Consider the following 27,787-nt stretch of genomic DNA (forward strand, 5'->3'; position numbering starts at 1 on the left):
GGGAATATGCGCAGTAGTTTTCCAGTTATAAGAAATCAGCACTACGCGCAACCGCTCCTCAACTATGTCCGCTAGGACCTAGACTGAAAAGCATCTCTTAATAATATCTCCCTTGTTATTTCTCCTACCGAAGAAATGTTCACGAGAAAAAGTTTTAGAAATAAATTTCCATTAATGTTGGTAGATTTCATTAACTTTGATCTTGGATATTTTGTGGAAGTGTAAATCCACTGTTTCGGTCTTCCTATATATCCCTCCTCAATATAGGGGTTTTGAAATCACATAAATCGAAAATATGCCTTTGGGTAGGTGGATTCTAAAAATTTGGTTTAAATATTTCCAGTAGTTTCTCGGTTATAAGAAACCAGCTCTAAGCGCACCCACTTTTGTGATATGTTCCCTAGGACTTAGACTGTAAAACGCCTCCGTTATCTCTCTTATTAATCATCCTATCGGAAAAGTGTACATAAGAAATAATGCTTTAGAAATAGATGTGCATTAAGTTCGATCATGGATATTTTGTGGGAGAGTAAAGTCACTGTTTCGGTATTCCTATAAACCTCCAGTCAATTCAGGGATTTTGAGTTGGCATTGACTCTAAAACCTACCTTTGGAAAGGAGGATTTTAAATACAGTATGAAGTTTGGTTGAAATATGTACAGTAGTTTTTCAGTTATAAGAAATCAAACAAACAAACAAACAAACAAACAAACAAACAAACAAACAAACAAACAAACAAACAAACAAACAAACAAACAAACAAACAAACAAACAAACAAACACCAAAGCTAAAATACCGGTAGATGGGCATTATTAAACCTAAAACGGACAACTATAAGAAAATTTCGTCAAAATAATCAATATAGAGACGCATGGTCATTGCGATTTTATGTATGTAGATTTAATTTTGTAGTTATCGCTAAATAGTCAAAATAAATACAACTCGAGCTGCAGATTCTCTCTCGATAAATTCTGGAACTATTGTTGTATTGCTACAGATGATCCTCTTATGTTGCCCCTTAAATAACAATAGATAGCATTTTATAAGTTCAATAAATGCCTTTGCTGGCGAAACCTAGTGTTTTTTTTTTTTTTTTTGCTAGTTGCTTTACGTCGCACCGACACAGATAGGTCTTATGGCGACGATGGGAGAGGGAAGGGCTAGGAGTGTGAAGGAAGCGGCCGTGGCCTTAATTAGGGTACAGCCCCAGCATTTGCCTGGTGTGAAAATGGGAAACCACGGAAAACTATTTTCAGGGCTACCTACAGTGGGGTTCGAACCTACAATCTCCCGAATACTGGATACTGGCCACACATATGCGACTGCAGCTATCGAGCTCGGTAGACCTAGTGTTTACACCACACTGTGTCTTCTCATATGGGCCAGAGCAATTTTGTTACTTTAATTGATCTGTCTCAGTCTTGTCCTTGGCTTTGACAATATGAAAGTGACTGAGGTATGAGCGATGCTAGTAATACCATTCACAGAGCTCGATAGCTGCAGTCGCTTAAGTGCGGCCAGTATCCAGTATTCGGGAGATAGTAGGTTCGAACTCCACTGTCGGCAGCCCTGAAGATGGTTTTCCGTGGTTTCCCATTTTCACACCAGGCAAATGCTGGGGCTGTACCATAATTAAGGCCACGGCCGCTTCTTTCCCACTCCCAGCCCTTCACTGTCCCATCGTCGCCATAAGACCTATCTGTGTCGGTGCGACGTAAAGCAACTAAAAAAAAAAGTATTACCATTCCTAATGCAGCCAGATGCTGCTATGAATTGTGTGAAAATGTTGCTCATTGGGTCAGCTGGAGCATGCATTTCAGTGGACTTGGCAGACTTGAATGTAAAAGCAACTTCTGGCATGGTGAGGTAAGCAACGAGAAACTATCTCACTCATTTCCCTAGTACGCCTCTTCAGTGATGTCTAGGCCATCTATGGCAGCTAATGGTGGAGCTGTTGAGGATCCAACCAGCCTTCGGCCTGAGAACTGAACGAACATACATTCATACACGTAAAAAAATGAAATGGCGTATGGCTTTTAGTGCCGGGAGTGTCCGAGGACATGTTCGGCTCGCCAGGTGCAGGTCTTTTGATTTGACACCCGTAGGTGACCTGCGCGTCGTGATGATGAAATGATGATGAAGACGACACATACACCCAGCCCCAGTGCCAGTGAAATTAACCAATCATGGTTAAAATTCCCGACCCTGCCGGGAATCGAACCCGGGATCCCTGTGACCTAAGGCCAGCACGCTAACCATTTAGCTATGGAGCCGGATATTCATACACGTGCAAGTTCAACAACCCGATATTTAATATAGTCATTAATATGCTTCACAAATATGTAATCCACAAACAAACAAGCAAACAAACAAACAAACAAATAAACAAACAAAAAACAAAAACAAACAAAAAAGCAAAGAAACAAACCCCATGACGCTACAGCCCTGATGGGCTTTGGCCTACCAAGAAATTACGGGGTGACGCATGGTCAGTGCGACGAATCCTCTCGATCGTTATTCTTGTTTTTTTTAGACCAGAGTCGCCATCTCACCGTCAGATAGCTCCTCAGTTGTAATGACGCAGGCTGTACGAACCTCAAGCCAACACGGAGTTCCAACTGAAAATCCCTGACCTGGCAAGGAATCGAACCCCGGGCCTTCGTGTGAGAGACAGGCAGGTTATTCCTAGACCGTGGAGCCGGCATGTAATACCAAGATTGTATTAATTCGAAGTAACCATTAATATGTTTGATATATACTGGATATCGTAATTTAGACACGATATTTATATATTGTAATATTGCAAACTTATATGATAGTGATGTTCAGTAGGCTGGTGTGAACTACAGGACTGGGGAAGGACGTGTTGAGTAAGAGTAATCTCTCATGTTATCAGTGTGCTAGTGTTGGAAATAACTAATGAAACGTACAGTAGACGGTGTGTGCAAATCTTCTGCATTTGGAGGATACTGATTATATAAAGAGCTGTCGTGAGTACGTTCTTCCGCAAGCACGCCGACTGTTTGTCAGACTCTATAGGCAGAGTATTTTGAAGAATATCACCATCGATAATGGAGTAGAGTGAAGTCCTGTAACCGAATGTATTATCGTATCTGGAAAAATCTGAATAAGTGGGTCATCCCGATCTGGTCCATTGAGAACAACCAGTTCTGTTATTATCGGAAATACGCAGGCAAGTGTAGATTATTTAAACTTCTCGTGCTGTGTTTACAGGGTATACAAGTTCGCCCACTTGCAAGTTGTGCGTGTGTTTATCTCCAAGAACACGCAATCGTCAAGTGGAGAAACGACAATCAACCTGCGAGTCTGTCTACTGCGTAACTGTAATTTTCAATAACATCTTTAAATATTCAAGAGGGGATTTTCCGGTAGTGCAATATTAAGTAACCAGGGTGCTCTATCAGGGACTCATTTCCTTCTCGGTCATTATTTTGTAAATGTTACTATCATCCCACAAATTATCCTCGTGACATATTAATTATTCCATCTTGAATACTGTATTTTTATTTAATGTTTCTTGTATAAACTGTACATTGTATATTCCATTGTTTTTACTTGCTTAGTAACCAGTTCCTTAGAAAGTACATTTTCAGGTGTGAGTGAGCTAAGCAGGGATGCAGTGGTGCCGGAACGGCGTCTGAAAACTATCTGGAAAGGCGAAACGCAGTCTGAAACCTATTTCCGTTTTAATTAGCTGAAGTCTCTTTATTTTATAATATGTTAATGTTTGAAAAGTCCCGCATTACTGCAAAGCCCATAGTGAAGAGCTTTCGTACGTAATCAGTACTGGCAAATGTATTTAGACTTTCACCGCTTCATAAATCTCGGCAATGTACGACATTGATTATTACTTGAAATTTCCAAGTGTGACAGAACTTTCTACTTTTAAGTTAACGGCAAAACAATTACTAGCCATTTTCAGCAGTGCGAAAAGAATCAGATTTATATCAAACGAACCAAAGTTTTTTTTACACATAGACAAAGACAAAGACACCTCCGTACAGGCAATGAAGGCCGTTGAAGGAGTGGAAGGTAAAGGCTTCCACCATTGTTAACCGCGGCATGTGATGGGGTAGAGTGGTTAGCTCTACGTTCGGGCGCCTTTGCCCCCAGGAATTAACCTGGTACTCATTTTTGGTGTAGACTGAGTGAACCTCAGGGCCATATGCACCTCCGGAAGTGGAAATCTCGTTTCTTAAATTTTACGACTTCTTGACGGGGATTCGAACCCACGTCCTTCCGGGCGAAACGCGCACGCCTCTACCGCCTCGGCCAGGCAACCCCTTTTTTACACATAGGCCTAACATAATTGTATGTTGAGTATTCAGCCCGACGGCTGGTTTGATTCTCAACAGCTCCACCATCAGTGGTCTAGACCTCACTGAAGAGGCATACTAGGGAAATGACGAGTGGTGTAGTTTCCCGTTGCTTTCCTCGCTGAGCCAGAAGTTGCTGTTACACATCGGTCTGCCAAGCCCACTGAAATGCATGCACCAACCGACCCTACGAGCGACATTTTCACGCCATTTATAACAGGGACTGGTTGCCTAAGGAATGGCATTACTAGCATCGCTCATACCTCAGTCATTTTCATATCGTCGAAGTCAAGGATGAGACTGAGAGAGATCAATGAAAGTAATAAATTTGTTCATGCTCACACAAGAAGACATAGTGCACTGTAAACACTAAGTCTCACCAGCAAAGGCAGAATATAAATTATAAAAATAAATAGTAAGGAAGATTTAGATTTAATTAACAACATCACGCTAAATAGAGCACCGCATTGGTGATATCTATCACCTATGAAAATCTAAGAATATTATACTAACTGATTAAGAAGGTATTATTACATTCTCTTCCTTCTTCTTGTGATATACATTAGTCATGCCTGGATCAGTATTTTCCTCTACAAGTTTGAGTGTTTATCAAGTATATATAAAGTTAAGTTTCATAAACAGTGAATATACATTATACGTAGATGAAGAGGGTCTTATTCAGTTATTTTAACAAACGGAAAAGCTGGATAAAATCTGGAGAATCTACTCACAAACGAAAGGTTAGTGATGATGGTCACGTGGTTAATGTAAGTGATTTAATTTCAGATGCCGGTACTAACTGTAAGTTTAATTATTCTGCATCTGTAAGTGAATATTTGTCTTCATATCCAAAATGCTGGACATCCCAGCAATCAGAAAATATCTTGAATGCATATCCTTAGCTAGTTTTAGAAGCTCAGAAAATTGGTTATAAGATATGCTTGAAGGGATTAGAAATTGGTTTGGGCGTCGAAAAAGAATCAGGGGCCTATATTTCAAAAGAATGTGCGAACAATGAAGTTACGTATAATGGAAGCACAAAGCGGATCAGCAAACATCACTGAGAAAGAATATATGTTATCATAAAAAGTCAAAATCACACAGAACAATCACAGAAAAAGTTATCCTTGCGGAGAAGCAACAATTACCACATCTAATTTGTCAACAACTTAGTAAACAGCACGCAAACACAAATAAGCATACAGTGCACCAAAAATTGCATTTCATTTAACAAATACACTGAGTTAATAGATCAACGGATAGTCAATGAACTGGATATGGGTATAGGACTCCTGTGAGTCATTCATAAGCCGCCAGTATAATTAATCGTATCAGTTCAGAACTGCAAACAGATGCTGTTCAAGGAAATAGTTGCAGCCTATTCTAAACTGTTGGTGTTTATAGATGAATCCAAAACAATATCCCCAAAAACATTTTTAACAGCATATATCCCTGGACTGGTTCATGGTGTGGGTTACTGTAGTCACGTCCCAGTTCGTGAGCCATGGACAACGGCTAAGTGGCCTAGTAAGTGCTCCTGAGAGTCGGGATACCAGTTGCTATTGAATGGGAGTGGGCATCTCGGACATATTCTGAGTCATGGCCCTCCTTGTGCTCAGGCGGCTAGGACTATACAATTCACCTGTGGTCCATAACCCGTTAGAGGAGAGATCCTCACTTGGACTATGTGTACGTAGGGTAGCATCCTGCTTCATGAATTTACCAAGCTGAGAACATTTTAAGCAAGCCTCGGAACTATGGGAGTAACGGAGTCCAATTCCCATTTGACAGGCGAAGGACTCCTTGGAAACAACCTGGCGAATAAAATGGAATTCGATGGGGAGCTATCAATATTAATAGGGCTTATGGGAGAGAGAAAGTAGAACTTGCTGAGTCAGCAGAGAGGGAGATACGGATGGGCTAGGAGTAAGTGATATTCGGGTAAGGGGAGATAACGAGGAAGAGATAGGAGATTATAAAGTGTACTTGACGGGTGTTAAGAAATGAAGGCAGAGTATGGTGGAGGACTGTTCATCAGGAATACTATTGCACGCAACATAGTTTCTGATGGGAATATAAATAAGCGAATGATGTGTGTAGATTTGACAGTTGGAGGAATTAGGACGAAAGTTGTCTCAGTATATTCACCACGTGAGGGTGCAAATGAGAATGAAGTTGACAAGTTTTATGAATCATTGAGTGACATTGTAGTCATGGTGAACAGCAAGGATAGGATAGTGCTAATGAGCGATTTCAATGCGAGGATTGGAAACAGAAGTGAAGGATACGAAATGGTGATTGGTGGGGAAGATATGGAGGCTAATACGAATGGGAAGCGTTTGCTGGACTTCTTGCTAGTATGGGTTTAGCAGTTACGAATACATTCTTCAAGCATAAGGCTACTCACCGCTACAAATGGGAGGGTAGGGGTACTGGATCCATAGAAGACTCTATCTTAACCGACTTCGAATTCAGGAAATCTGTTAGGAATGTGCGGGTTTTTCAGGGATTTTTCAATGATACAAGCCACTATCTGATCTGTAGTGAACTAAGTATCTCTAGGCCTAGGATAGAGAAAGTGAAATCTGTCTGGTGATATCTGGTGAAATTACGCTTGAGGAAGTGGAAAGGATGGTAAATAAACTCCATTGTCATAAAGCAGCAGGAATAGATGAAATTAGACCTGAAATGGTGAAGTATAGTGGGAAGGCAGGGATGAAATGGCTTCATAGAATAGTAAGATTAGCATGGAGTGTAGGTAAGGTACCTTCAGATTGGACAAAAGTAGTAATTGCACCTATCTATTAGCAAGGGAACAAGAAGGATTGCAACAACTATAAGGGTAGAAAATCTCCAGGACGAGGAAATTGGACAGAAATACATGGATATGATTAGTGAGAAGTTCCGAACAGTAGACAGTAAGCAGGTTCAGGATATAAAAAGAGAATGGGTGGCATAAAGGGATGCTTTATGCCTTAGACCTGAAATGGTGAAGTATAGTGGGAAGGCAGGGATTAAATGGCTCCATAGAATAGTAAGATTAGCATGGAGTGTTGGTAAGGTATCTTCAAATTGGACAAAAGTAGTAATTGCACCTATCCATAAGCAAGGGAACAGGAAGGATTGCAACAACTATAAGGGTAGAAAATCTCCAGGACGAGGAAATTGGACAGAAATACATCGATATGATTAGTGAGAAGTTCCGAACAGTAGACAGTAAGCAGGTTCAGGTTATAAAAAGAGAATGGGTGGCATAAAGGGATGCTGTAGTGGAAACAGAAAGGGAATGCCTTAGACCTGAAATGGTGAAGTATAGTGGGAAGGCAGGGATCAAATGGCTCCATAGAGTAGTAAGATTAGCTTGGAGTGTTGGTAAGGTATCTTCAGATTGGACAAAAGTAGTAATTGCACCTATCCATAAGCAAGGGAACAGGAAGGATTGCAACAACTATCGAGGTTTCTCATTGATTAGTATATCAGGCAAAGTATTCACTGGCATCTTGGAAGGAAGGGTGCGATCAGTGGTTGAGAGGAAGTTGGATGAAAACCAGCGTGGTGTCAGACCACAGAGGGGCTGTCAGGATCAGATTTTCAGTATCCGTCAGGTAATTGAAAATGCTACGAGAGGAATAGCCACTTGTGTTTATGTTTCGTAGATCTAGAGAAAGCATATGAAAGGGTACAGAGGGAAAAGGTGTTCGCCATACCGGGAGACTATGGGATTAAGGGTAGATTATTAAAATAAACCAAAGGCATTAATGACAAATTGTGCCGAAAGCCTGCAGTCTACTATCTTGGAACTTGAAAACAGGTGCAATGAGTATGGTATGAAAATTAGCCTTTCGAAGTCAGTAGGTAAGAAATTCAACAGAATGTCAGATTGATGATACAAAACTGGAACAGGTAGATAATTTCAAGTATTTAGGTTGTGTGTTCTCCCAGGATGGTAATATGGGAAGTGTGATTGAATCAAGGTGCAGTAAAGCTAATACAGTGAGCTCGCAGTTGCGATCAACAGTATTCTGCAAGAAGGAAGTCAGCTCCCGGACGAAACTATCTTTACTTCGGTATGTTTTCAGACCAACTTTGCTTTACGGGAGCGAAAGCTGGATGGACTCAGGATATCTTATTCATAAGTTGGAAGTGACAGACATGAATGTAGTGAAAATGATTGTTGGTACAAACGGGTAGGAACAATGGCAGAAGGGTACTCGGAATGAGGAGATAAAGGCTAATATAGGAATGAACTCGATGGATGAAGCTGTGCGAATAAACTGGCTTTGGTGTTGGGGTCTTGTGAGGCGAATGGAGGAAAATACATTACCTGGGAGAGTAATGGACTCTGTTATGGAGGGAAGAGAAGTAGAAGGAAACCAGACAACGATGATCTGATTCCGTTTCTAACGATTTAAAGATAAGATATATAGAACTAAATGAGAATTGTGTCAACGTTTAGTAAATTCACAGAGGCTTACAGACTGAACGCTGAAAGGCATAACGGTCGATAATGAAGATGTATGTATGTATGTATGTATGTGTGTATGTATGTATGTATGTATGTATGTATGTATGTATGTATGTATGTATGTATGTATGTATGTATCCGTGCATCTCTCAGTGGTTATGAACCAATAACATTTATCTTTAAACTGTTGGAATAATGGAGTCTGCTTCTTTTGAGAGTAAAGTGAATACCCTCCTTAACTGCTTATATTCTAGCGGTTTCTCGCATGAATTTTAGCAAAACATTCGGTTGGTGTATGTAATGATGGGGCTAGCTCTAGGATGGGTAGATAATCTGGTGCGCTGAAATTATGGAGTCTGAAGTATCTCGAAAACTCAGTGTCTGAAATGAATGCATTTGAGACGTTCATGCATAAAGTCTATTCATCGTACAACAGAGCCCCCAAATAATCAGTATCAACTATAGGCCTTTGCAAATGAGCTAGCGCTGTAAATAGAAGAAGTAGGGAGAATTTTATCTGTGGGCTAGGTAGCTTCATCTCACGGAGCTTTTGAAGCAATTGTTAAGAGTTACAAAGCTCTGTATGAACAATGTCAGATATTCAGAATCGCAGTTCCAAAAAATGTTCAGTGTATAAAGATCCCTGTTCTTTTATTTGTTCACAAGAGTTTGTATTTAATCTAGCACTACGAACTCATGTTTTTGATGAAGTACGAATAATTTCAGAGTTTTTGCAGAAAGATTCTACTAGTCAAACTGGTGTCTACAGAAAAATTAATGGAAGCATTCGTGCTATTGAAATAATGGGAGAATATCCTGGAGAATATTTGAGGGACTCTGAAAGTGGTATACAGAATGGAAATTAATCGTGATGTTCCACTTAAGAAAGATCTATTTCGGTGGTGAAAATAAATCAGGGTACATTTCTCCAGAGTCTGTCTGAGAATATAAAATCTAGATTGCTGACAAGAATTTCCTCCAACTGTAATCCTCAAAGTGTTGCTGCCAATACATCAGAGTTGAAATCACTGATTGAACTAATCCAAGTAGTGGAACCCTCTACGTGGCCAGTAGATGTAGGTACTGCACTGCTTGAAGAAGAGTACAAATGTGTACAACTATGTGTACGGTTTTGCATACCATTTGACACGGTTCGTGAAGACTTAGGGATTTCTTGGACAGTAAAAGTAAATGTGTGAAAGACAATTTTAATTAAGTGAAACTGGCTTAATCGAATTGCCAAAACTAGTGCTGACTGTGAATGTCACAATGACACCATGCAGGAACCGTCCTTTGGTTGAAAATATATTTTGTATGATGTTCATCAACGCATTAGGGCTACCAGTTCACCTTTGGAATTCAACACCTTATTTACAAGAATGGTTGCTGAAACATAGGACTGCTGATGACACTTGAATCAGACAGCGTCAGCTTCAAGAAAATGAAAGACACAAGGCTTTTTGGAAGTTATTTTTTCAATGTGAGTGTTTGAATATTATGGCTGCTTCGAAATAATTTTTCATATTAAATGTTTATGACAAAGACTGTGCGTCTTTTATGTTGTGTTGGGCTAGGTTATGCAGAACTCCATTATAGGTTAGTTAAGTTGGTACTGAACTTTTATGTGAATCTGAAGAGTATCTCCATTAATGATTTGGTACAAAACTATTTTATATAACTTATCAACACTTGAGTTAAGCTAACAAAGCACAATAATTACTTCATCTAAAATTTACTGTAGCTGTGCTGTGAAGTTTTCTTACCCTTTTGATTTTGTATTTTCTTTAAAAAAATTAATTTTAATTTAGGAAGTGTATACCACTGTTTAATGCAACTAATTTTGCTCTTTGAGCCACGGTGCTCATGTTTATGGACATAGATTTTAGCTAAACATATCGGTCATGCAGATGTTTACATTCCGTTCTGAGTCGCCTATCCTGATTCCTTTTGAACAAGAATTGGTGCGAGGTGTTACGGCTAGGCGTGAACACTGAACTGAACTGTGCGGAAGACAAGATGGAGAATTCCTGTTCACATGTGGCTGATAAATACTGTTGCACTTCTTGTAATTTGGCAGTGGTACAGAGTTTTGTGTTACCATATTGGAACAAATATGAAGATTATGATCTTAAAACTACTGTTTTTTTCGAACTTTAAATATATACCCACCAAAAAAGGACTTCTGAAATATGTCCACAAAAATGGACATCAAATTTCTTATATACCGCAAGACATATGACCACGAAATTGTGTAAAGTGATTAATTACACAATAAGTGCCAATAAGAAATAATTATACTTTATTTTAAAACAGTAATACAATTATTTTCCTGTTTTAACTCTTCTAAGCAACCCATTATACAAAGCAAAGCAAAGTCATATCCGTACAGGCCATGAAGGCCCTTGGAGGAGTGGAAGGTAAAGGCTTCCACCATTGGTTAGCTCTACGCCTGGCCGCCTTTGCCTCCAGGAATTAACCTGGTAGTCATTTTTGGTGTAGACTGAGTGAACCTTATGGCCATATGCACCTCCGGAAGTGGAAATCTCGGTTCTTAAATTTTACGACTTACTGACGGGGATTCGAACCCACGTCCTTCCGGGCGAACCGAGAACGCCTTTACCGCCTCGGCCAGGCAGCCCCTAACCCATTATACGCATATTCATATTTAATTTTGTCATTCCACGAGTGAGTATGAAACCTGTTTCTGTTACCACTGCAACCCTGGAGGTAACGATACCACTGGAATTGGATTTTCAGATATGACCTGAGATCTATTATCTTCATTTGTGACGTATTTAGCTTATATTTATTCAGAATCATATCTTTCCAACATCACCATTCATTTCATATTTTTGTACAGTCACAATGTATAAATTCTCTGGTTGCTTTCTTGGACTTCCTAACTAAAGATTGAACTGCATACTGTGCTTCAAACTAATTTTTTCCTTTCCTTTTTCACTTTTTTACTGCCGTCGGCAATGGATGTGAACCTGGCCCTAGTTTAATGGCCAGATGCCCTTCCTGTTGCCACCTCTACGTGGCTATTGCGTGTTTCCGTGGGTGTTGGTAGTATGGTATGTTCTACGTAGGTGAAGAAAATTGTATTAAGACGAAGCACCTGAGCCAGAGGAATCAACCATACGGAGTTAAAATCCCCGGCCTGGCTTGGAATTGAATCCAGGCACTTGTAAACCAAAGGTCAGTACGCTGAACATTCACCAAGGAGCCGTATGTAATCAATTTATTAATTGCCATCTATATATATAAAAGCAAGTCGGGCTGGAGCGATGTATATATAAATATTTAAAAATGAAAAAAGACGTGAATTAATGAGGCACTTCCAGAAATCTCAGAAATTTGAAACTTTGTACGGAGGAAACTGATGACCCCAGGATCCCTAGAAAAATCGGAAATTCTCAAAATTCCCTGAAGGGGGCACGCGGGGGGGGCTCAAATTTTGGGCTCAGCATAAGAACACAGTCGTATAGTATATCCAAAACGATAACCTATAGGTTTCGTGGGCTTAAAAATTTTCGAGAATTTCCTCATTTTTATCCCCTATCCCCCCAAATCAAAATGGCGGCACAACCTGCCAGACGAAGTAGACAATGGAAATTTGGTGAAATTATAGCTTTTGGTCCCTAACCGACGGGAAAATTCCAAGATGTTCAAATTTTTCACTTTTTACCCCCCAAAGATATCGAAATATGGAGGCAATTTTAATGACTGTGCAGACATTCCTTTTGAGCTATTTTTTGGCTAAACGGTAAGTCGTATCACAACACGGATGGCACAATGTCCCTTCAATTCGGAGTGATCTACAACTTTGGTCCTGTGACATTTTGTCGTATCTCTCTCCCTTATACGTTAAATTTGGCCGTATTTCTGGATTGTTCGTAAATTTGGTGATTTTTACAAGTATATTTCATTGTTTGACACACTTATAAGAATGATAGGATCATCACGTTGTGTGCGCACATTGGCACGATTAAGGGACATGTGTGTACCAAATTTCATGATTCTAGCTTATACATAAGTAGGCAAAACGTAATGTAAAATGTTAAAAATGCACCCAAATTTCACCCTATTCAAAATTTGATCTCAATTTACCCCCTTAATATGGGAGATACGGGGAAGTGGTTTAGAAACAAATATGTAGAGCGATAAATGAGGCGTCTGATGGCGCAAACCGTTTCTTAATATCATAAACCGTTTAGGAGATATGAATCTCGAAGTGGAAGTCTGCACTTTTCAACGTGCTCATGCTTATCCGTCATCTATATATATAAAAGCAAGTCGGGCTGGAGATAAATATTTAAAAATGAAAAAAGACGTGAATTAATGAGGCACTTCCAGAAATCTCAGAAATTTGAAACTTTGTACGGAGGAAACTGATGACCCCAGGATCCCTAGAAAAATCGGAAATTCTCAAAATTCCCTGAAGGGGGCACGCGGGGGGGCTCAAATTTTGGGCTCAGCATAAGAACACAGTCGTATAGTATATCCAAAACGATAACCTATAGGTTTCGTGGGCTTAAAAATTTTCGAGAATTTCCTCATTTTTATCCCCTATCCCCCCAAATCAAAATGGCGGCACAACCTGCCAGACGAAGTAGACAATGGAAATTTGGTGAAATTATAGCTTTTGGTCCCTAACCGACGGGAAAATTCCAAGATGTTCAAATTTTTCACTTTTTACCCCCCAAAGATATCGAAATATGGAGGCAATTTTAATGACTGTGCAGACATTCCTTTTGAGCTATTTTTTGGCTAAACGGTAAGTCGTATCACAAAACGGATGGCACAATGTCCCTTCAATTCGGAGTGATCTACAACTTTGGTCCTGTGACATTTTGTCGTATCTCTCTCCCTTATACGTTAAATTTGGCCGTATTTCTGGATTGTTCGTAAATTTGGTGATTTTTACAAGTATATTTCATTGTTTGACACACTTATAAGAATGATAGGATCATCACGTTGTGTGCGCACATTGGCACGATTAAGGGACATGTGTGTACCAAATTTCATGATTCTAGCTTATACATAAGTAGGCAAAACGTAATGTAAAATGTTAAAAATGCACCCAAATTTCACCCTATTCAAAATTTGATCTCAATTTACCCCCTTAATATGGGAGATACGGGGAAGTGGTTTAGAAACAAATATGTAGAGCGATAAATGAGGCGTCTGATGGCGCAAACCGTTTCTTAATATCATAAACCGTTTAGGAGATATGAATCTCGAAGTGGAAGTCTGCACTTTTCAACGTGCTCATGCTTATCCGTCATCTATATATATAAAAGCAAGTCGGGCTGGAGCGATGTATATATAAATATTTAAAAATGAAAAAAGACGTGAATTAATGAGGCACTTCCAGAAATCTCAGAAATTTGAAACTTTGTACGGAGGAAACTGATGACCCCAGGATCCCTAGAAAAATCGGAAATTCTCAAAATTCCCTGAAGGGGGCACGCGGGGGGGGCTCAAATTTTGGGCTCAGCATAAGAACACAGTCGTATAGTATATCCAAAACGATAACCTATAGGTTTCGTGGGCTTAAAAATTTTCGAGAATTTCCTCATTTTTATCCCCTATCCCCCCAAATCAAAATGGCGGCACAACCTGCCAGACGAAGTAGACAATGGAAATTTGGTGAAATTATAGCTTTTGGTCCCTAACCGACGGGAAAATTCCAAGATGTTCAAATTTTTCACTTTTTACCCCCCAAAGATATCGAAATATGGAGGCAATTTTAATGACTGTGCAGACATTCCTTTTGAGCTGTTTTTTGGCTAAACGGTAAGTCGTATCACAAAACGGATGGCACAATGTCCCTTCAATTCGGAGTGATCTACAACTTTGGTCCTGTGACATTTTGTCGTATCTCTCTCCCTTATACGTTAAATTTGGCCGTATTTCTGGATTGTTCGTAAATTTGGTGATTTTTACAAGTATATTTCATTGTTTGACACACTTATAAGAATGATAGGATCATCACGTTGTGTGCGCACATTGGCACGATTAAGGGACATGTGTGTACCAAATTTCATGATTCTAGCTTATACATAAGTAGGCAAAACGTAATGTAAAATGTTAAAAATGCACCCAAATTTCACCCTATTCAAAATTTGATCTCAATTTACCCCCTTAATATGGGAGATACGGGGAAGTGGTTTAGAAACAAATATGTAGAGCGATAAATGAGGCGTCTGATGGCGCAAACCGTTTCTTAATATCATAAACCGTTTAGGAGATATGAATCTCGAAGTGGAAGTCTGCACTTTTCAACGTGCTCATGCTTATCCGTCATCTATATATATAAAAGCAAGTCGGGCTGGAGCGATGTATATATAAATATTTAAAAATGAAAAAAGACGTGAATTAATGAGGCACTTCCAGAAATCTCAGAAATTTGAAACTTTGTACGGAGGAAACTGATGACCCCAGGATCCCTAGAAAAATCGGAAATTCTCAAAATTCCCTGAAGGGGGCACGCGGGGGGGGCTCAAGTTTTGGGCTCAGCATAAGAACACAGTCGTATAGTATATCCAAAACGATAACCTATAGGTTTCGTGGGCTTAAAAATTTTCGAGAATTTCCTCATTTTTATCCCCTATCCCCCCAAATCAAAATGGCGGCACAACCTGCCAGACGAAGTAGACAATTGAAATTTGGTGAAATTATAGCTTTTGGTCCCTAACCGACGGGAAAATTCCAAGATGTTCAAATTTTTCACTTTTTACCCCCCAAAGATATCGAAATATGGAGGCAATTTTAATGACTGTGCAGACATTCCTTTTGAGCTATTTTTTGGCTAAACGGTAAGTCGTATCACAAAACGGATGGCACAATGTCCCTTCCATTCGGAGTGATCTACAACTTTGGTCCTGTGACATTTTGTCGTATCTCTCTCCCTTATACGTTAAATTTGGCCGTATTTCTGGATTGTTCGTAAATTTGGTGATTTTTACAAGTATATTTCATTGTTTGACACACTTATAAGAATGATAGGATCATCACGTTGTGTGCGCACATTGGCACGATTAAGGGACATGTGTGTACCAAATTTCATGATTCTAGCTTATACATAAGTAGGCAAAACGTAATGTAAAATGTTAAAAATGCACCCAAATTTCACCCTATTCAAAATTTGATCTCAATACCCCCTTAATATGGGAGATACGGGGAAGTGGTTTAGAAACAAATATGTAGAGCGATAAATGAGGCGTCTGATGGCGCAAACCGTTTCTTAATATCATAAACCGTTTAGGAGATATGAATCTCGAAGTGGAAGTCTGCACTTTTCAACGTGCTCATGCTTATCCGTCATCTATATATATAAAAGCAAGTCGGGCTGGAGATAAATATTTAAAAATGAAAAAAGACGTGAATTAATGAGGCACTTCCAGAAATCTCAGAAATTTGAAACTTTGTACGGAGGAAACTGATGACCCCAGGATCCCTAGAAAAATCGGAAATTCTCAAAATTCCCTGAAGGGGGCACGCGGGGGGGCTCAAATTTTGGGCTCAGCATAAGAACACAGTCGTATAGTATATCCAAAACGATAACCTATAGGTTTCGTGGGCTTAAAAATTTTCGAGAATTTCCTCATTTTTATCCCCTATCCCCCCAAATCAAAATGGCGGCACAACCTGCCAGACGAAGTAGACAATGGAAATTTGGTGAAATTATAGCTTTTGGTCCCTAACCGACGGGAAAATTCCAAGATGTTCAAATTTTTCACTTTTTACCCCCCAAAGATATCGAAATATGGAGGCAATTTTAATGACTGTGCAGACATTCCTTTTGAGCTATTTTTTGGCTAAACGGTAAGTCGTATCACAAAACGGATGGCACAATGTCCCTTCAATTCGGAGTGATCTACAACTTTGGTCCTGTGACATTTTGTCGTATCTCTCTCCCTTATACGTTAAATTTGGCCGTATTTCTGGATTGTTCGTAAATTTGGTGATTTTTACAAGTATATTTCATTGTTTGACACACTTATAAGAATGATAGGATCATCACGTTGTGTGCGCACATTGGCACGATTAAGGGACATGTGTGTACCAAATTTCATGATTCTAGCTTATACATAAGTAGGCAAAACGTAATGTAAAATGTTAAAAATGCACCCAAATTTCACCCTATTCAAAATTTGATCTCAATTTACCCCCTTAATATGGGAGATACGGGGAAGTGGTTTAGAAACAAATATGTAGAGCGATAAATGAGGCGTCTGATGGCGCAAACCGTTTCTTAATATCATAAACCGTTTAGGAGATATGAATCTCGAAGTGGAAGTCTGCACTTTTCAACGTGCTCATGCTTATCCGTCATCTATATATATAAAAGCAAGTCGGGCTGGAGCGATGTATATATAAATATTTAAAAATGAAAAAAGACGTGAATTAATGAGGCACTTCCAGAAATCTCAGAAATTTGAAACTTTGTACGGAGGAAACTGATGACCCCAGGATCCCTAGAAAAATCGGAAATTCTCAAAATTCCCTGAAGGGGGCACGCGGGGGGGGCTCAAATTTTGGGCTCAGCATAAGAACACAGTCGTATAGTATATCCAAAACGATAACCTATAGGTTTCGTGGGCTTAAAAATTTTCGAGAATTTCCTCATTTTTATCCCCTATCCCCCCAAATCAAAATGGCGGCACAACCTGCCAGACGAAGTAGACAATGGAAATTTGGTGAAATTATAGCTTTTGGTCCCTAACCGACGGGAAAATTCCAAGATGTTCAAATTTTTCACTTTTTACCCCCCAAAGATATCGAAATATGGAGGCAATTTTAATGACTGTGCAGACATTCCTTTTGAGCTATTTTTTGGCTAAACGGTAAGTCGTATCACAAAACGGATGGCACAATGTCCCTTCAATTCGGAGTGATCAACAACTTTGGTCCTGTGACATTTTGTCGTATCTCTCTCTCCCTTATACGTTAAATTTGGCCGTATTTCTGGATTGTTCGTAAATTTGGTGATTTTTACAAGTATATTTCATTGTTTGACACACTTATAAGAATGATAGGATCATCACGTTGTGTGCGCACATTGGCACGATTAAGGGACATGTGTGTACCAAATTTCATGATTCTAGCTTATACATAAGTAGGCAAAACGTAATGTAAAATGTTAAAAATGCACCCAAATTTCACCCTATTCAAAATTTGATCTCAATTTACCCCCTTAATATGGGAGATACGGGGAAGTGGTTTAGAAACAAATATGTAGAGCGATAAATGAGGCGTCTGATGGCGCAAACCGTTTCTTAATATCATAAACCGTTTAGGAGATATGAATCTCGAAGTGGAAGTCTGCACTTTTCAACGTGCTCATGCTTATCCGTCATCTATATATATAAAAGCAAGTCGGGCTGGAGCGATGTATATATAAATATTTAAAAATGAAAAAAGACGTGAATTAATGAGGCACTTCCAGAAATCTCAGAAATTTGAAACTTTGTACGGAGGAAACTGATGACCCCAGGATCCCTAGAAAAATCGGAAATTCTCAAAATTCCCTGAAGGGGGCACGCGGGGGGGGGCTCAAATTTTGGGCTCAGCATAAGAACACAGTCGTATAGTATATCCAAAACGATAACCTATAGGTTTCGTGGGCTTAAAAATTTTCGAGAATTTCCTCATTTTTATCCCCTATCCCCCCAAATCAAAATGGCGGCACAACCTGCCAGACGAAGTAGACAATGGAAATTTGGTGAAATTATAGCTTTTGGTCCCTAACCGACGGGAAAATTCCAAGATGTTCAAATTTTTCACTTTTTACCCCCCAAAGATATCGAAATATGGAGGCAATTTTAATGACTGTGCAGACATTCCTTTTGAGCTATTTTTTGGCTAAACGGTAAGTCGTATCACAAAACGGATGGCACAATGTCCCTTCAATTCGGAGTGATCTACAACTTTGGTCCTGTGACATTTTGTCGTATCTCTCTCCCTAATACGTTAAATTTGGCCGTATTTCTGGATTGTTCGTAAATTTGGTGATTTTTACAAGTATATTTCATTGTTTGACACACTTATAAGAATGATAGGATCATCACGTTGTGTGCGCACATTGGCACGATTAAGGGACATATGTGTACGAAATTTCATGATTCTAGCTTATACATAAGTAGGCAAAAAGTAATGTAAAATGTTAAAAATGCACCCAAATTTCACCCTATTCAAAATTTGATCTCAATTTACCCCCTTGATATTGGAGATACGAGGAAATGGTTTAGAAACAAACATGTAGAGCGATAAATGGGGCGTCTGATGGCGCAAACCGTTTCTTAATATCATAAACCGTTTAGGAGATATGAATCTCGAAGTGGAAGTCTGCACTTTTCAACGTGCTCATGCTTATCCGTCATCTATATAAATTAAATCGTAACGACCGTGTGTCTGTACATTGATTATTTTGGCGAAATTTCCGTACAGTTATCCGTTTGACCTGTAATTATGACCATCTGCATCATTTTTAGCTTTGGTGTCCGTTTGTCTGTTTGTTTGTCTGTTTGTCTGTTTGTCTGTCCTTCTATAACTTGAAAACTACTGGATATATTTCCACCAAACTTCATATTTAGAATCCACCTGTCCTTGGGTAGGTTTTAGCGCAAAAAATAAAAGCGTAACGACCGTGTGTCTGCACATTGATTTTGGCGAAATTTCCGTACAGTTATCCGTTTCAGGTGTAATAATGACCATCTGCATCATTTTTATCTTTGGTGTCTGTTTGTCTGTTTGTCTGTTTGTCTGTCCTTCTATAACTTGAAAACTACTGGATATGTTTCCACCAAACTTCATATTTAGAATCCACCTCTCCTTGGGTAGGTTTTAGCTCAAATATCGTTTCTAAATCCCTGAACTGAGTGGGGATTTTTACGAAACCGAAACCGTGATTTTGCACTCCCTCAAAGTATACACAACCGAACTTAATGGAAATCAACCTGCCTTAATGAAAATGAATTTCTAAACCTTTTTTTCTCATGTGCATCATTTCGATAACAGGATTTAGTAAGGGATATATCATTAACGGACCGTTTTTCGGTACAAATCCCAGCGGGTGCGTGTAAAGCGTACTTCTTACAACTTGAAAACTAACAAGATATTTGAACCAAATTTTATATATAGCATCCATCTGTCCAGGGGTAGGTTTCCTTGGTGTCTGTTAGTTAGTTAGTTAGTTTGTTTGTTTGTTTCTTTGTTTGTTGGTCTGTTTGTCTTTCTCTAACTTGAAAACTACTGGATATATTTCCACCAAACTTCATATTTAGAATCCACCTGTCCTTTGGGGAGGTTTTAGGGCAAATATTGTTTCTAAATCCCTGAACTAATTGGGGGTTTATACGAAACCGAAACCGTGATTTTGCACTCCCTCTAAATACACACAACCAAACTTTATGGAAATCTACCTGCCTTAATGGAAATTAATTTCTAAACCTTTTCTTCTCATGTGCATAATTTCAATCACTTACAGGAAAGATAGTATGATCAAACTCTACACGAACATTGGCCCACCCAGTACCCATATGTGAGCCAAATGCTATGCCACATAATTATCCGAAAAGTAATGGAAATGTAAGATATTCTTACACAAATTTCAACCTATTCAACGTTTTTGATTCAATCTGACCCATGAATAGATTAGATGCGAGAAAATATCATAGGACCAGCCATTTAGATCGCTAAATACTGCGCCTTACGGTACAATCCTTTGTCGATATGACGTACCGTTTAGCAGCAGTTAATCTGTAAATGAAGGTCTGCAATATTGTAAACATTCATATACTTTCGTATGTCCATCTGTATATATATTCATTGATGTCGATTTGTAGAGATCGAGAAAGGATGTGTCTGCTATTGTAATCAGTACTCCCTACACCGACTTTGACTGCTGGCAGTAGGAATGGGGTCCTTCTCCAACTCCTGTGTAACTGGCATTAGTAAGGAGGGCCTACCATTTTAATGAATAATTCACTTTTCGATTTGTCTTGCAGAAGGCAAGGGATCATGCAGTTTTGTTCGAAAGTCCCCTACTCTATTGTTTTTGGCTCTAGGCCAGGGTGCCCGCCATTATAAACAAATGTTCCAATCTAAAATTTGACTAGCATTAGGCATTGTGGCCTGCTATTTTCATGGAAACTCACTAATTCTGTGTGACTGGCAGTAAGCTGGCTAGCAGCAGTAAAAAGGGACTGTCATTATAATGATAACTGCACAACTCAATTTTGACTGGTGGTAGGGAAGTTGCCTGGTATTATAATAAAAACTCCTCAACTGTAACCTGTCTGAAAGTAGGAAATGGGTCTGCCATTGTAACTAAAACTCCCCAAATCGATTGTGACCGCGCAGTAGGCATTGGGGCCTGCAATTATAATGTAAACTTGCCAACTCGATTGTGAATGGCAGTAGGCAAGTGAGCCTGGCGTTATCATCACAACTCCGCAACCCTCACTTTACATTGGAAACAACGTATGTGGACCTCCCCATGCTATTTCTCGGATAAGGCTAAGAGACATGCAATTTTAAAACAATCTCATTTGCTGCACGCACAGTATTTACGTCGATATCCGTATACAATGTAGAATACCGTAGCGAAGCACGGGTACATTTGCTAGTTACTAAAATAAAACTTGCAGAACAGACTATTGTATTCTGGAATTCCTGCCTTTGGTGTTATGAGTGTACACACCGAATATCAGGGTAAAATGACAATCTATTAATATGATCGTTTATTTCTTGGCAGTGAATGCTATTTATTACACTGTATGCACCGGGCGAGTTAAGGGCGCGCAGCTGTTAGCTTGCATCCGGGAGATAGTGGGTTGAGCCCCACGGTCCGCAGCCTTGAAGATGGTTTTCCGTGGTTTCGCAGTTTCACATCAGGAAAATGCTAGGGCTGTACCTTAATTAAGGCCTCGGCCGCTTCCTTCCCACTCCTAAGCCTTTCATATCCCATCGTCGCCATAAGACCTATGTGTCGGTGCGGCGTAAATCGAATAGAAAAAATATGTGCATACAGACTGTAGGTATTTGTATCATTAAAACGACAAATAATCAACAAGCAGTGATTCATCACCCTGTTAACATTACCTGGTCTGCCAAAGGCAGCATTATTTTTTATGTAATCGACCATTTCTTCAGCAACTTCTTTCATCAGTGGGAAGAGAGGCTTCAACCTGCCGCTTGTGAAGGAAGGTGATAAGATAGTGCGCGTTTCTCTCCATCTGCGAAAGAGGAAGGTCTCGATTAATTAAAAGGTTTCTTTTATTTGCTAAGTTTTAAGATATACGATAAATTCTAAGGTTAAATAGTGTCTCAACACACTTAAATAAAATGTGATATTTGCAACCGAATGTGATTGTCGTATGAGACCAAGATGGCCTAATGTAAGTCATTTTTCAAATGGTTATGAAGGTATTTAGTGGTTGTAGTAAGGATGTGAAGGAGAGGGCGTATGCCACTAGCACGTCACCAATTTGTAGAGCCCTGCGCGGATATAGAAAATATTATCTGCATCCGCTCCGCATCCCCTCCGCATCCGCAAATGGTCATCCGCATCCGCAGATACTGTACATACTAACTACCGTATATAACACCCAAAGTATTGAAATGGATAGATCTGTTAATATAATATTATCTGCGCACTTTCTATCGATAGATTTGTGTATGGGTTTGAGGAGTAAGGAGGGAGCAATTCCATTTCCGGTAGTACTGCCAACTGAATGGAAATGAAATCTGAATTGAATCGATAATATGATCGATCGATATGAATTTTGCTAAACCTTTGTTATCTTAAGCCAACAACTGTGTCACACACACATTATATAACATTATATAACATTTCTCGATGCGAATCTTATTCCTAGAGTGAATTCTATAGTTTGGCTTTGCTGTGTAAATATCAACAGTACTAGTACGTAAAGTGTACGCCAGATGTCGCACACCGATGCATAAGCGATTCATAGTTTGTGTTTCAAAGGTTGCCAATACGAAACTAGAAGATTGCCGAGGTCGACCAATTCAGCACTAGGGTGTAAATCTATCCAGAAAAGGTGCGCAGATAGTACAATAGGCCTGATACCTGGCACCTTAACCCGACAGTCACAGGTTTATGAGATATTTGCTCTTGTGACAACTACCGACGTTACTTCTTTCCATTAATTGCGGGCAGGAGCCAGATGGGCTTACGTCAGATATACGGATTTATGGTCTCAAGGCTCTTCATACACAGTTCAAAAACTTTGTTTTTTTTTTTGCTAGGGGCTTTACGTCGCACCGACACAGATAGGTCTTATGGCGACGAAGTTCAAAAACATTAGGAGAACATGTTTTGTAACGTCTGGTATGTGAAAGTTAATTTGGTAGATGGGGTTTGCTACTCAGGGTATGTCAAATCGAATTTATACTCCATCTATAGTCTTAGCCATGCATTAAACTGTCAGGTGACCCCTCAAAACAAAGTGAATAGCGGTGCGTCCGTGTGTCGTTGTGAGGTAGACAGACTACTGCGATAATTTGAGCACGTTGTACGTAAACCAGCACATCCCATGAGACATCTTAACGAGGATCAGTTCGCAAGGGCCGTCACTTTGATCCAGGAAGGATGGACTTTACGTCGTGTTGCTATGGATCTCAATGTCTCTCCGTCAGTTATTCAACGCTTGTGGAATCGCTATAATGAGACAGGTCAGTTCATAAGGAGGGTTGGACAAGGTCGTGGACGCATGACAACCCCACAGAATGACCGATATCTGACCATCTGTGCGTTGCGGCGTCGTTCAGCAACTACCAGAGAACTGTAACAAGACCCCAGGAGGGTCACTGGAGGCACGGTGTCTGACTAGACAGTAAGGAACAGTTTAAGAGAAGTATCCTTACGACCCAGACGTCCTGTTCGAGTGCCCCATTTAACGCAGCAACATCGCGCGGCTTGCCTTCTGTTTGCCCGTACCCACGTCAACTGGCAACTTCGGCAATGGAGACCTGTGTTGTTCACAGACGAGTCCAGATTTCCCCTGACACAGCGTGATGGACGTCAACGTGTATGGAGACGCTGTGGTGAGCAGTACATACAGTTACTCCCATAAATATTCGGTCAGTCTGATTTTTCACACCCTTTTACTGGGTAGTTATTCTTACACTATAATGATAACGTATAATACAACGAAACATGTAGGGAAACCATGTAAGTCCAGAAATTCTTAATCAACGTTCTATGTCTTCAACCTCAACACGACCTATTTTACAACCAAGTAAACTTGCGGAACTTAAACGTGCGCACGAAGCACTTGCTTCTCCCGATCCCCCGTTACAACAGGACGATGGTTTTCAGACTCCCAGTAAGAAGTTAACTGTATCCGCTGCAAGATTAAACAATAAGTACATTGTAGATCTCACAGCCGTTCATAATAAGTATGCTCCTCTTGAACGCATGGATGATAACACTGCAGGCGACAATGTTGCCCCATTAACACCTAAAGTTAATGTGCCACCAATCTTTCTCCACGAAGTAAATAATTATCAGCAAATTATTAGAGACTTGAATACTGTAATCAGCAGTGATTACACTACACAACAGCGTGGCAAAGTTCTCAAGATAAATACTACCACTATCAACGATTATCGTTCCGTCACCAAATTTCTAGAAGAATCCGAACTTCAATTTCATACCTTCCAGGACCCTACCACCAAAAAACTTGAAGTTATCATTCGTGATGTCCCATATTCTGTTACTGACTCGGAACTCCACTCAGAGTTACAAGAGCTTAACTTCCCGGTACGCAAAGTTACTCGGCTCCTTTTCAAAGATAAGCAGCCCATGCCCCTCTGCGCCGTTGAATTGGACAACACGGAAGATGCAAAAAGAATTTTTGACTTGACACACATTCAGCGTGCCATTATTTCGGTCGAACTTCGTCGCAAACCACAGACATCTCACAGTGTACCCGATGTCAACGGTTCGGTCACACTAAAAACTTCTGCAACTTAAGTCCACGCTGCGTCAAATGCCCTAATAATCATCACTATTCAGCATGCAATAAACCACGACAAGTACCTCCAACGTGTGTTAACTGCGGCCAAGATCACGCTGCAAATTACAAAGGCTGCCCATATTATCTCAATATGAAGAACAAGCTCAGGCGTGCAAGTACTTCTTCTCCAACACCGATGTTCACCAGCACCCAGCCCAACATTATCGCCCCCACACCACCAGCTAATAATGCTACGAACTTTCCTCCGCTACCATCTCGACCTTCGCTCGTTCGAACCCCTAACCCCTCAGCATGGCAACGCCCGCTTTCTCAACCTTCTCCGCAAAACCCAGTATATTCAGCTCAGAATCCACCGCAAAATTCTTCTCAACCTGCATCGTCTTCCAGCCTTGTCCAACAGATTATAGCCTTTCTTACGCCTTTCATCCCCCAAATCAAATCATTTCTCATGAAATTACTCTCAGAACTCCTTAACAATGGTTGTTAGTGCCAATCCTCTGTTTTCCCATCTCACATTTCTCAACTGGAATGCTAACGGTTTGAAGGTCAAACGTGCCTCCTTCTTGGAGTTCATGTCCCGCCATAATATAGATGTAGCATGCATTTCTGAAACTCATCTCGTTGAACATGAACGTTTTATAGCACCTGGTTTCAACATCTACCGATGTGATCGCCAAGCTCCTGTTGCCTCTGGTGGAGTGGCAATCATCATAAAGAACAGACTTAAACATTATCCGATATTCTTACCACAGTTAACCACTATCGAAGCTTGTGCTGTTAAAATTGAATTAAGCAATCGAACCCCTTTGACAGTCATAGCAGCCTATAAACCCCCATCAGCTCGACTCCACGTTGAAGATATAAGATTATTGTTTCAAGACCAGTTACCAACCATCTTAATGGGAGATCTTAACAGCAAGGACGAAATTTGGGGCTGTCGTGTAACAACTCCTAATGGTAGACAGCTGTTAGCAGCAACTGAACTTCATGCCATCCACGTCGCTGCTCCAGACGAACCGACTCATTACCCATCTAACTTCAATCACCAGCCGGATATTCTCGACATAGCCCTAATTAAAAATGTCGCCTTCCCCATTTATATGAGACCAGTGGCTGAAATGGATTCGAATCATTGTCCAGTAATTACATCCTTTTCTGCTGAAACTTTCGTTCAACAACCACGTACTCTTACTCATGGTTATATTAATTGGGACATTTTTCACCACCAGCTTGACTCCTGTCTTCAACCAAATATGCCCCTCAAGACTAGAGAAGATCTTGACAATGCCATTTGCCACTTCACCACCATTATAACTACTTCACTCAAAGCAGCTACTGTGTCCCAAAGGAGGCCGCAACAGCCACCTCTTCACTCAACATTTCCCCTCAGAACTGTAAGACTCATCAAGGCTAAACATAAAATGCGACGTCTGTGGCAGGCTCAGCGCCTACCTTGGCAACATCATAGATTAAACCAGCTTATCAGATTAGTACGCACAACTTTTGATAATCACCGTTATGCTTCGTACCAGCATCATCTCTCTGATCTGTCGCCTGATGATTGTACACTCTGGAAGGAAACCAAACGAATACTGCATGAACCAAGCCTTATTCCTCCTCTGAAAGCATCTGATACCCATTATTTGAGTGATTCTGAAAAATGTGATATACTTGCAGCTGTTTTTGAAGCTTCCTTCACTCCAAACCCACCAGTCAATCACGAGTATAACAGTGAAATAGAAGCGTTTCCAACATTCTGCCCTACAGTTCCAGAAAGAATCAAATTTACCTCACCGGGAGAAATACGAAATCTGATCAAGAACCTGCCCTACAAGAAAGCCGCTGGACATGATCTCATCCCTAACATAGCCTTGAAGCACTTCACTCGAAAAGCACTATCATTCCTTGCATCTATATTCAATGCTCTTCTTCGTCTTGGGTACTTTCCCGACACATGGAAGCATGCAGAAATAATTGCAATTCACAAACCTGGGAAACCGTCGACACTACCCACGAGTTACCGACCAATAAGTTTATTACCAACATTATCCAAATTATTTGAGAAAATCATCTTTAAACGTCTAAATAATTTCTTAGAGGACACATCCCTCCTTCCACATCACCAGTTTAGCTTCCGTCAACGGCATTCGACAACCCATCAGCTACTACGTCTTGCGGAACACATTGCGCAAGGTTTCGAGCTCAAACATCACACTCTTGCAGCATTCTTAGATTTTACAAAGGCATTTGATAAAGTTTGGCATAAAGGCCTATTATACAAATTGCACACAATCGGAATTCCACGTTATATATACAGCATCATCTACAGCTTCTTGAGTCAGCGTATCTTTCGCGTACGTATCAATTCCACGTATTCAACACCTCGGCTCATTAACGCCGGAGTCCCACAAGGTTCTATTCTTGGTCCAACCCTCTTCAACATTTATACCCATGACATTCCATCGCCTCCATTCGTCAACGTCGCAATGTATGCAGACGATACTGCTGTCTTCACATCCCACCATGACATTTTAACTGCCACTCGTCGACTGCAAGCCTCTCTGCAAACCATATCAACGTGGTTAGATGACTGGAGAATTTCACTGAATGTACCAAAATGTGAAACCATGATCTTTACTCTTCGACGTCCACCTCTCCCACCATCAATCTTCCTAAATGGAACAGCCATCCAATGGACGCCTAACGACAAGGCCGTGAAGTACCTGGGAGTATTCCTTGACCGTCGCTTATCATGGAAATACCATATAAATCAGAAATTAAATCTAAGTTATGCGCGACTAAGAAGACTATATCCTCTCCTAAACAGAAAATCTTCCCTCAGATTTGAATGTGGATTACTTCTCTACAAAACACTGCTCCGTCCTTTATTCACCTACGCCTGTCCAGTCTGGGGAGGGGCGGCTCGAACCACTATCAGACGTCTGCAATCATTTCAAAACAAAGTTCTCCG

At 40.2% G+C, this 27,787-nt stretch overlaps 1 protein-coding gene across 1 annotated transcript in view; it reads right to left on the reverse strand.

Annotated features, from left to right (window-relative positions):
• Positions 1-27,787, reverse strand: part of LOC136867379 (cytochrome P450 6j1) — a 72,789-nt gene that overhangs the window by 32,373 nt on the left and 12,629 nt on the right. Inside the window, exon 4 of the mRNA XM_067144561.2 lies at positions 21,914-22,047. Coding sequence (XP_067000662.2) covers positions 21,914-22,047 — 134 coding nt within the window. The remainder of the gene's footprint in view (positions 1-21,913; positions 22,048-27,787) is intronic.

This window comes from Anabrus simplex, chromosome 1 (assembly GCF_040414725.1).
Source record: "Anabrus simplex isolate iqAnaSimp1 chromosome 1, ASM4041472v1, whole genome shotgun sequence".
Lineage (NCBI taxonomy): Eukaryota > Metazoa > Arthropoda > Insecta > Orthoptera > Tettigoniidae > Anabrus > Anabrus simplex.